Raw genomic sequence first — 12,060 nt, forward strand, 5'->3', positions numbered from 1 at the left:
TCTCTGCAGTCTGTGGATGAGATGTTTTAAAATCCCATCCACAATGCTTTTACTAAAAATAATGCAGATTTGCCACAGCGTTTCCAACCCATTTGAACATATCATTATATTTCCTGCACCATAGTTTTGTTTCCAGGGTGGAGGAGGGGTTGTATGTTCCAGGACAGACTGGGGGAGGGGTACCACAGCCAATTATAAATTGATGATTGTGGGGCTAGAAGAGCTATGAGCATCCAAATGGCTAAGTCTATACCAGCAACTGCAGCAGACAAGGTGACGCTCCTGAGCAGGAGCTTCCAGGAGAATGCTGACAACTCTATGAGAGCAGCGGAGATTAGAGTAGTTGGGGAACAATTAAGGTAGGGATTTTGCATTATTCTTTAAATGGATTGTCCAGCTGTATGTAAATAATGCCTAGTTGTTGTATAGTGATACATTTAACAACTTTGCTGCATACTTTTTCTCTAGTCATCACATTGTTCAAGATCACTGCAAGCTGTCAGTGAATGGGGAGATTCATTTTCAGAAGCTTAATCTGTAATGATCTGTTAACCTGTGCAGCTGAGGATTTGTTATAATATATCTAAGGGCTAATGCCCACGGACGGATTTCTGCTGCGTTTTCTGTGGTGGAAATCCACGGCGCTATGCTGCAGCTATTAGGTTCTATTGAACCTAATGGCTCAGTGTTCATGCTGCAGAACTACGCAGTGTGAAAGAAACCATGGCATGCTCTAATTGCCGTGTGAATACGCGTGGTCGGCTTCTATTGTAGTCAATAGAAGCTGGCCGTCGTGCTATGCTTCTGCTGTAGCGCAGTGGAAGTATCACGTGAATACACGGCCGTGTCATCCCGCACTGCCGATGCATTATGTGCTGTACTGCGCGTGTGCTGGCTCAAGGGATGGGAATATCACGGCGGATTCAGGAGGTGAGTTTGGGGGTGCCGTGGCGAACTCCGCTGCGATAATCAACTAGCAGAGTCCGCCACGGCTGTGGGTATGAGGCCTTAGGAATACTCTTAATGAAATACGTAGGCAAATCTCTCTTCTGCCCTAATTGTTTGCTATGCTGTAATAGTGTATGCACCAAAGTTCAGCTGTGAACCCTCCCTTACTGCACATAGTGCAGCCAACTGTAGTCACGAGAGTATAGTGTTGTAGTGGAGGTACATGGGGCCTGGCAACTAACAAACTTCTTTTTGTGTAGAGCAAACCAGCTGCAAGGGCAACAAGTAACAGACTTCCCCAACATTACATTTGTCTTATTCTTCCCAACAATGGCTAACTGGGCTACAACCACCCCATAGATCTACAAGCCTATTCAAACTGAATAGCACCCAGACCTGGTTGAAGGCCCTCATACATACTACTCAAGTAATCTGATGCTTCCCCTTTTTTTTTTTCCCCCTCCATCAGCAAATTTTAGTGTACTTGCACCTTTTTAAGATATTGTCGCACACAAATGACCATCTCCTTGTGTATGCTTTTTGTGCCCCCATTAACTTTTATGCAGACCATAGGCGCACAGAAAAGTAGAGCAGTATGTGCATATGTTATCCTGGTGTACAGCAAAAGATCCCTGAGGCCGGTGTTTGCGGCAGCACAGAAAGGGCTGGTTCACATTAGTCCAGTAAATTGACCTAGTTAACTGGGTCAGTACTCAACTTGGTGTCCACATTAGTGAAGTAACTCTGCCTACACTGGGAAAATGGCAGTTGAGTCCATAGTAAAGTGATAGAGGGGAGGGCAAGTGGTGAAGCTACTTTCCTGTCCATGCCACCACTTGACTTCCTCACTACTCATTTACTCCATTTACTTGACCAATGTGTTTACACTGGTGGCGTTTACATGCTTTTCCTGACTTGACCTTTTACTAAAATAACACTAACTCTGCCTAAACAGACCAGTGAGGAAGGACTCAACATGGAACAATGCCTCAACAGTGCCACCTATTGGAAGGTAGCATTAGTGCAAGTCAATGTCTGACCTTTGTTACAAGGTTTGTTTAAATCAATGACTGGGAAAATGAAACCATGTACAGACAGCTGTCTTAGGTTTTGCCCTTCATCAGTGTACAGTAGTCTACTGGTTGAGAGGCCTATGACATGGGTCGGGCACTTTCAATAGTAATGCTGGGTTCACATGGAGCAGACTTGCTGTGGAATGTCCAGAGGGGACAATCTGCAGCAGAAGCTTTACCTCAAAGCCTGTATTATCTGGTGTGGGTTTCATGTATTGTTGTGCCAAATTGGCACTTCATTAAGAGGAGCGTTCCTCAGCATAAGAGATTCAATTGACATGTTGCAGAATCAAATTTCACACCACATGTTAATTTTCAAACAGGATTTTATGTGGATTTTCTTTTTAGCAGCATGTAGGGGAGGCTTTTTTAACGTCTCATCCACTCTGCTGCTACTGTAAATACCATAGAACTTCCATGCAGAGGGTCCACACATTCTGTGACAAATAAGCCCCATCTGGACCCAGCCATAAATCTGCTGTAGCGTTCTCTAGCATTATATTAAGATGTTTAAACACTTTACTTTGTTTGGAATGTGTTGCATAATTTATTACCTGTCCTAAGGCTGCATTTACACGAACGTATATCGGCTCGGTTTTCACGCCAAGCCGATATGTCTTCCTCATCTGCAGGGGGAGGAGAATGGAAGAGCCAGGAGCAGGAACTGAGCTCCTGCCCCCTCTGCCTCCTCTCTGCCCCTCTGCACTATTTGCAATGGGGAGAGGTGGGACAGGGGCAGGGCTAATTCTCAGAACTTAGCCCCACCCCCATCCTGCCTCCTTTCATTGCAAATAGTGGAGAGGAGGCAGAGAGGGGCGGGATCTCAGTTCCTGCTCCTGGCTCTTCCATCCCCCCCCCCCCCGCAGATGAGGACGACGTATATCGGCTCGGTGTGAAAACCGAGCCGATGTACATTTGTGTGAATGTAGCCTAAAACTGACTGTTCCACTACCTTCAGACTGCGCCTGCACAATGCTAAGCTGATACAGCTGAGAGAACGGCATATGTTCACCTACCCAAACTGCTTTGTGGCCAAGGAAGTAGTCGACTGGCTAATTGAACGAAAAGAGGCTCCAGACCGAGAAACTGCAATCAACATCATGCAGAAGCTAATGGATTTCAATGTCCTTCACCATGGTGAGCTGCCCCTTATAATACAACTACTTAACTCTTTCCAATCCACTGACGTCTAAAGACATTCTGATTAAAGGCTGTACAGCTCCGATGTCGGAAGACGTCCGGCAGGGTATTCTTACTGCAGATTACTGGCTGCTCTGTTGTCGGTGGGCCTATCCAGCATGTCCCATACCGCAGTTCTGGCTCTAGCCAGCAGATGGCGCCATTGTATAATGGCAGAAAGAGCCCCCTAGGAAACCCTGAATCCAAAAATGGATTGCAAAGGGTTAAGGCTTTGTGTACACTTGTATTTCACTCTAAGAGGTTTATGGAAAAGGCTTTAGCTAGATCATGCTGTTTTAAACAAAACAGTAGCAATGTGCAAACTTAAAGCCACAAAAGTGAATCATAGTGTTTCATAATTCCCTATTGATTGATGGCAAACATCTGTTTGAAGTGATAAGGAACAAAAGTTTGGTACCATGTTAGCCAGTAGAGAAATGTGATTGTTCTCAGTAATAGAAGCCAAGTAATCTTGTAGAGAATGCTTTTTTAATGGCAAACAAAAATACAAATACAGGATGTTAAAGCGAGCCTTTTAACCTACTTGGGCTACCTCCTCCCTGAGGAAGGACCTTGAGTAGGTTTGAAAGCTCAGTATAACATCCTGTATTGTTGGCCATTAAAAGTTATCATATCTACAAGAATATTTGTTCTCAGCAAGAGAAAGTGACCCCCCCCCCCCCCCGCACTGTCAGCATACGGCAGAGAAGAACGATGTTAGCCCATTGAATTCAATGGAGCCGGCAATACAGCCAGCTCCATTGAAAGCAATGGGCTGCCAGCGAGTGTGGGATGAATTTTTGGGAAGGGCTTAAAAATATAAGCCCTTCCCTGAAAGTTCAGCCGCGGCCGGCGGCACTTCTCTTGAACTGCTCTGAGTTAGTATTCAGCAGCCGGGGATTTAAAATCCCCGCCTGCTGAATGGGCTGCCTCTGATTGGTGAGGCTGTGACCAATCAGAGGCAGCTCTCACTCACACCCATTCATGAATGGGTGAGTGAGTGCTGCCTCTGATTGGTCCCTGCGCTGAGCCAATCAGGGGCAGCTCTCAGTTGTCATTCATGAATGGGTGTGGGTGAGAGCTGCCTCTGATTGGTCAGGCTGTGACCAATCGCAGGTGCAGATTTTAAATCCCCGGCTGCTGAATACTACTCAGAGCAGTTCAGGAGAACTGCTGCCGGCCGTGGCTGAACTCCGTCTGCCGGGATCGGGTGAGTATATAATTTTTTTTTTTTTTTTTTTTACACATTTCTGGATGAATTTCAGGGAAGGGCTTATATTTTTAAGCCCTTCCCGAAAATTCATCCCACGCTTGCCGGCAGCCCATTGCTTTCAATGGAGCTGGCTATATTGCCAACTCCATTGAACTCAATGGTCAGTGCTCGTTTAATCGTGACGAGTACCGCATGGTGCTCGTCTCGAGTAACGAGCATCTCGAGCACCCTAATACTCAAATGAGCATCAAGCTCGAACGAGCATACTCGTCCATCTCTAGCCCCTATACATAAGAATATAACTGTTTCTCTGAGTTGGATCTGAATAAATTAATATCTGACCCTAGAAATCAGTGTTTCCTAACTCAAGGCAACCAACCAGGTCATATTTTCTCGCTATGTTATAGTAAGAACATCCATGGCAGTGTCTTGAACAATTATCACCTATGCAATACTGAAGAAATCCAGAAAAAATGTATTGTGAGCCCTAATTTTTAGTCTGATTTTTGTTTTGTTCAGGTGCCAGTGTCCTAGGGCATAATTTGTAGTCATGAGTGAGGTGCTGAATAATACATGGAGTTAGATATTTTGCTTAACTTGTTAAACCTAGTATTAAATAAAGCAGGGAGATGAGGTAATTTTCTTCAACACTCAGTGAATAGTAGTAAATGATACACAATTTGCAACAATGAAGACACCTGTGTCTAGCGCACTTTTATATACTGGGAGCTTACTCTGGATTTCTTTTCTCTATCCTCTTCATATTTACAGCTTTATTTTTCCTCTACTCGCTGTCAAATCTGACTCTCCTTGTTTTTTTTTTTTTTTTTCCTTTTTGCCACTGCACATGACTTGCTGAGGTGACTTGAGGACTGGAGTTGGGGATTAGCTGCTATACAGGTGTTACAAGTTCAGATTCCTTTTTCTTCCCACAGCGTGCGATGAGCATAAAGTCTTCAAAGATGCCAAACTGTACTACAGGTTTCGCGGTGATGATGGCACCTTGACTCTCACTGAGCAGATCACGATAGCTAACAGAAGTCGGGAACTGTATGACATGTGAGTGCTCTAGCTGTTAGGATTAAAGGTATTGTCTGTGATTATACATAACGTCTGCTTTCATCCAGAAATGGCGCAACACGAGTCTATAGATGGTATGTGGTACTGCAGCTGAGCCCCATTAAAATAAATGAAACGGAGCTGCAATTCCACACAACGTAGACTCATGTGGTTGCTTCAAATCTTGTTTATCCACTTCTATTGTGTTTAAAGCAGTATGATACCATGGACTCTGCCAGTCGGCTCATAAGAGTAGTGACTGCAGTAGAGAACTGTGGAAGCATCAGAGTTGAATAGAGTAGGGTCTCCACACCTGTACAGGGGCCCTGCAGGAGAGGCATATAATCTTGTGGGAATGGACACAGTGACCTGTTATGTGATGAGGGGAATGACCGACTACTGTAAAATTTTCTTCATATGCTGAAGCTTAATGAATTAAAGTAGTTATGAAAACAATACTTAAATATAACCTGCTGTAATATAACATTATGGCTTACATTTAGGAAGCCTTACTGCTTTGAGTCACCTAACTGACAGTGATGGGTAAGTCTCTTGATCTGTACTGTGCAACTTCCTTAAGACAGTTATTGAGGGTTATAAAGGCAAAGCTGCTTTCTTCCAGATAGCGCTACCCTTGTTTGTAAATTGTCTGGTATTGCAGTCAGCTTCTACTTCCTCAAGTAGAGCTGAGATACAATACCAGACACCAACTACAAACATGGGCAACGTCTGGAAGAAAGCAGCAATGCCTTTCTAACCCTGGATAATTTCTTAAAGGCTGTAAACTGTTGATGGGCCACCTTTCGGATAGGCCATTAATGGAGCAGTGTGGGGTGCTGCATGGGATTTTCCCCCCCCACACACTTTTTTTTTTTCTTTTTGCCCTACACATGATGTTGCTCATGCCACACATGCAATGTAACTGCATATGTACAGCATTTATTACACACCCATAGAGGAGGGCTCTATCATGCATAATCGATAAAATAGAACATCTTGTGTTCTTAAGCAAATGTTAGTGGGTCAATAAAAATCAATGCACTTTTATTGACTGATACATGATGACATTATACTTGTGAGCCTGCCCTTACTCTGAAGGTGAAAATGCTGTAAAAACTACAGTACTTTATGTACAAGACTACAGCTTATCCTGTTTAATTTTCATATCTTTAGAATACATTTATGTGCAGAGATATACACTTTAATTCCCCCCCCCCCCCCTCCTTGTTCCATAAGGATGATGAACCAGGAAGACTGCATTCTTAAAACTCGAGAAGAAGACTCTGTGCAATATAGAAGAACTTTCCATGGCTTTGAGATATTAAACTGGCTTGTGGACAACTACCAAGTTCGCTCTAGGATTGATGGTGAACAGCTGTGCAGAAAAATGCTGAAACATGGGATCATCCAACATGGTATGGCTCTCACGTAATGTCTACATGTAGACATGGGCTCCTATAGTTGTTGCTTTCAAGCATAATGGGTGCTAATTTAGTGGAACTGTATATGGTTTAAAAAATACAGCACGAGTCAGCTCTTGGAGTATAGTCATATATAGGACAAATATACTGGATTGGGGGTGGAAAATCTGCAACATACTACAGTAGCAGCCAAGTGGATGAGATTTTTTTTTTTTTTTTTTTGCTAAATCTGATCTACATGTGGGAAAAAAATGTGGTGGTGTACAAATGAAACTGCAGTATGGATGTTTGATTACCAGGATGAAATCTACATATGGTTCTGTTTAGGTATGGCAAATGATAATGCTGATGCCTATTAAGATGCATAGGGTACTTTGTGCACATTTTGATGTGAAATCTGCCTTGTGACCAGGCCCTAAGGCTGTCTGATTGTTGCTTTTAATGGCTTTATCATGCATAAGGTCTGGCAAGGTGACAATTACTATAATGTACATATATTGGGTACTGCCAGCCTTTCCTGACCCCTGAAAGGGAAATATCTGGTCGTTCCCATATTAGTTTTCAACTTGGCTAAATTGTCACATGGGCTGGAGGAAAGCTGCACAGTGACTTGTTTGGGAACTGTTAAAGTCTATAATTGTTATAATTTTTTTATAGGAAGACAGAACCCAGAAAGCAATATGGTGGATGGCATAGTTAAACAGAGCATAACCTGAAGAGTGTAAACAGTTTGCTAACACTCTAATACAACATCTTCTCTCTCTGCAGTAACTCGGCAACATCCCTTTTCTGACTCTGATTTGCTCTATCAGTTCACTATCAATTTCCAACGGAAGAGAAAGCTAATTGAAGTCCTCAGTGACCCCTTACAAAACCCCCGACCAGACTCTCCAGATAGTCCATTCAGCCTCCGGAAACTGAGCTGTGAGCTACCCCGTATAGGCTTTGTGGTTGGTAAGGATAACATTTTCTAAGGATTACCTTAAAGGAACAGGAAGAAAATCATGAGGGGGTAGAGCACAATACAAGGGTTCAAAGACCACCAAGGGAGGATCTGTCATGATTTTCACAGACTTAAAGGGGTGGTCTCGCGAAACCAAGTGGGGGTATACACTTCCGTATGGCCATATTAATGCACTTTGTAATATACATCGTGCATTAAATATGAGCCATACAGACGTTATTCCACTTACCTGCTCTGTTGCTAGCGTCCTCGTCTCCATGGTTCCGTCTAAATTCGCTGGCAGCTTGCTTTTTTTAGACGCGCTTGCGCAGTCCGGTCTTCTCCTTTCAGCACGAGCCGCTTCAGTGTGCTCCCCGCTACAGCTCTTCTGCGCATGCGCAGATGAGCTGTCACTGCTCGGGAGCGCACTGGAGCGGCCATTCTGTACCTTCCTCTGTTAGAGGAAGGTGCAGAGCCGCCCAGCTGTCCGGAGAAGCCGTCCAGCTGTCCTGCCGTCCAGGTGAGTGATGGGCCGGGGGGGGGGGGGGGCGGGCTGTCGTTGCTGTCGCTGCGATGGGGGGGGGGCTGTCGCTGCGATGGGGGGGGCTGTCGCTAGGCCGGGGGAACTAGCGCTGGGCCAGGGGGGTAAGTGATGGGTCGGGGGTGATGGGGCGCCTGGTCGGCGGCTGCGGGGCGTCTGGTCGGCGGCTGCGGGGCGTCTGGTCGGCGGCTGCGGGGCGTCTGGTCGGCGGCTGCGGGGCGTCTGGTCGGCGGCTGCGGGGCGTCTGGTCGGCGGCTGCGGGGCGTCTGGTCGGCGGCTGCGGGGCGGCTGCGGGGCGCCTGGTCGGCGGCTGCGGGGCGGCTGCGGGGCGCCTGGTCGGCGGCTGCGGGGCGCCTGGTCGGCGGCTGCGGGGCGCCTGGTCGGCGGCTGCGGGGCGCCTGGTCGGCGGCTGCGGGGCGCCTGGTCGGCGGCTGCGGGGCGCCTGGTCGGCGGCTGCGGGGCGCCTGGTCGGCGGCTGCGGGGCGCCTGGTCGGCGGCTGCGGGGCGTCCGGTTGCCATGGAGACAGCTGGCAGCGTCTCGGGAGCGCGCACGACGGGCTGCAGCGAGCGACGGGGAAAGAGCTGGCGGCCATCTTGGGGAAACTTTTATAAGTTGCTGGAACGGTAAGTACAAACCAGCTAGGAAAGTCATTTACAGGGGTAATTAGTAATGTATGTTTAACTAGGGGGATTGGGCAGAAAAAAAAATCACTGCTTCCTCGAGACATCTCCTTTAATTATTGTTGGTGCATTAGATATTCCTAGAGGTGTTCTCTTTATAGGAGGACCTCAAATCATAACCTGTTGAATTCAGAAGACTGCAATTGGGGAAACGGTGACAAAATGAAAGCAGGGACAAATTTAAAACCTAAGCTTGAGGAAGGCCATCACGGCCGAAATGTTGCTTTACATGTGTTGGGGAAATAAAGGACTTTTTTGCACTATTTACATCTGCATATGCTGCCATTTACTCTATTACTGGATTACGATTTTTGGAGCCCTTCTGGTTTGGTCTCCTATTTTGGCGCTGCATCACTCTAGCCTGACCCATAACTGGGGCGACCTCTGTGTTGCGGGTGAGAACCTTACTTTTCGAGGGTGTCGAGTATCAGACAGGATGCTGTGTATTCAATCTTCACTTTTCTTTATTTCTGTGACTGGATAAAGTGCTTGCATAAAGTTTAACTACTAGGTGGTAGAAATGCTCACAGAATTCAGCAGAGTTTTTTTTTCTTTTCCCTCTCTCCATCCCTTTTACTCATCCACTGCAGCTGATGACCAAGCACCTGCACCAGAGCCACCCCCAAGAAGGAGTAGCTCAGGGATCGGAACATCTTACACCTACCCATTAGTTAACCGGCCAGTAGGACAACCTCCTTCAGGTATTGACTGCAACTTATGTAACTTCTGTTTATCACCTATGCTTGTCAGAGGTAGGCATTTGCTATTCTCCATATGATCAGTAAATTATCTAAGTCACATTTCTGTAATAACTTGTTTTGCATCCTAGTGCTGAAAAGACCAGTAACAGTGGAGGAACTGCTGAATCCAGGAGACCAATACATCGAGAAAACCCTCTCTGTGAGTAATATGCTATGGACATTGTTAACTTGAAAGATTTATCTAGCTAATAAGGCTTAATCCTTTCCAATCCACTGTCTGACATCTAAAGACATCCTTATTGCAGGCAGTGCAGCTCTGATGTCAGAAGACGTCTGTCGGGGTATTCTGTGGTCTTAGGGCATCTAGCCAGCAGATGGTGCTTTTGTATAATGGCAGAAAGATGGAGCGTGCTGTGCCGACCCCCCCCCCCCCCCCCCATTCTCTGAATCCAAAATTGGATTGCAAAGGGTTAAAATAAGTGAGTGAGGACCCCACTTGTAACCTGAATATATAGGAGGGGATGAGAATGAGCTGCTTTGCCTTGGCCGGTAAACTTGATAGTTTGCTGCAACAGCACTATCTCCTGCCCTGGGTGAAGAAAAGCCTAGCTACATCTCTATAAAAGGGTACAGGGCAGCCAGGGCTCCATTGGAAGTTCATGAGGACCTACATTTGAGTGCTAGAGGTGGCTTGGCCCTGGGCTGGTTGGTTCAGCTGCCAAACACAGCTGTATATTCTGACAAGTGATCCGTAAAAACATGACAAATTGATGCCCAAGTGGACCTTAGTCAACACACATTTTGGAAAGTGACCAAGGCTTCAGAGTTCACTGAAAGGCTGGTGCTGCCTTCCACTTGTTCAAGGATTCCGTAAGGTCTAGGTAGTTATTTGCTATCCGATGAATGAGAACTATTATTTTTTATATCTCTTTTTTTTGCTACAATATTGTGGTAGTCAGTGTGAAGGATCTCTTATAAAAAGCAGATGATGCTATTCTATTGTTTCTACCTTGCTAAACTACCAAGTGGTCACACCTGCTCAGGCATGCTTCTCCTTGCTCTACTGCTTATGTGGAGGTGTAGTGTGACTTATGAGGTTGCTGCATCTTCTCTGCTGTCAGATAAGACTCTGAGCAAGTGATAGTATATTCCTCAGTATTTCCTGTGACAAACAGACACAAGTTCAGAAGCAACCAGTCAACACTTGGGATCCCTACATGGAGAAGAGATTGAGTAGGTGTTGACTGCCTTGGAACAATTCCTCAGGTGAACAGCTACTAAAAGAAAAGCTGTATGTGGTGCTATTCTAGCATTGGTGCTAGAATAAATCAAACCCATTTATTTTTGGACAAGCCCCTTATCTAGTTTCTGGGATCCATGGGTGAGAAACAAACTAAACCCAAGTTATTCTCTTGCAGATTGTGGGTGATCGCGTAGCTTTGGAGTTCCTGGTTCAAGGCACAGGCCCATGTTACGTTGAGGTTGTAGATCCTTATGGATCAGCCTCTGCTCTTGCTGGGTTAAAGGTATAAAGATAGATGGTTACCAGGCACATAGGATATTACTTATGTAAATTATAAAACAATCTCCTTTTGTCCAGGCACGCCAGTTCATCAAGTCGATTAATGGAATCAACTGTCTCCGCTTAGACTCTAAGACAATCAACAAGATCGTTATTGCCAGTCCTCGGAGCCTCGTCATGGAAGTACTGGAGCCTACTTACTGAACTGAATGTAACTCCATCTGCTTGAGGCAATCATCCCACCTGGATAATGTCCAGTAAGATGTAAAAGGGGCTGTGATCCCTCTTGTGAGAAGCATAGAGTAATTGGTAGTTCTGGCTTCTTAGAACTCCCTCGGTGCTATTCTCAGGCATCATAATGTCCACTTGCCATGTCAATTCCTAATAAAATTGTGTATCGGTGCTACTAGTTTGTGTTGTCCAATGAAAAAAAATGGCTGCCGCTCTATCTAAATTTTGGAATTTGTGTGTGTGTGTGTGTGTGTCAGAAAATTTAGATGCTGAAAGTTCTGTATGTAGAATTACACACACCCTCACTCAGTTACCATTAAGGCTAAGATCACACAGGCGTGTATCAGCCTGATATCACACTCCATCCCTGTGGATGAAAGAGGTTCCACCCCCCCTCTGTCATGGAGGTTGACCTCTGCAGGGACAGGAAGCAGGAGAGTTAAAGGCAACTCCCCCCACAAGATCCCCCAGTGTCTTCCTGTCTCTACAGGACTCAGCAGGAGCAACTTCTATGTGGATGCAGGTGTCAAACCCATCCTGATATGATG

At 45.7% G+C, this 12,060-nt stretch overlaps 1 protein-coding gene across 1 annotated transcript; it reads left to right on the plus strand.

The window, feature by feature from the left end:
- Positions 1–237: 237 nt before the first annotated feature.
- DEPTOR (DEP domain containing MTOR interacting protein) lies at positions 238–11,485 on the plus strand. Its single transcript, XM_066572385.1, has 9 exons — positions 238–359; positions 2,980–3,158; positions 5,349–5,472; positions 6,709–6,887; positions 7,662–7,847; positions 9,649–9,759; positions 9,888–9,958; positions 11,178–11,285; positions 11,360–11,485. Exons 1-9 carry the CDS (start codon positions 238–240, stop codon positions 11,483–11,485), a joined length of 1,206 nt encoding a protein of 401 aa, XP_066428482.1.
- Positions 11,486–12,060: the final 575 nt, after the last annotated feature.

Source organism: Eleutherodactylus coqui, chromosome 6 (genome assembly GCF_035609145.1).
Source record: "Eleutherodactylus coqui strain aEleCoq1 chromosome 6, aEleCoq1.hap1, whole genome shotgun sequence".
In the NCBI taxonomy this organism is placed as follows: domain Eukaryota; kingdom Metazoa; phylum Chordata; class Amphibia; order Anura; family Eleutherodactylidae; genus Eleutherodactylus; species Eleutherodactylus coqui.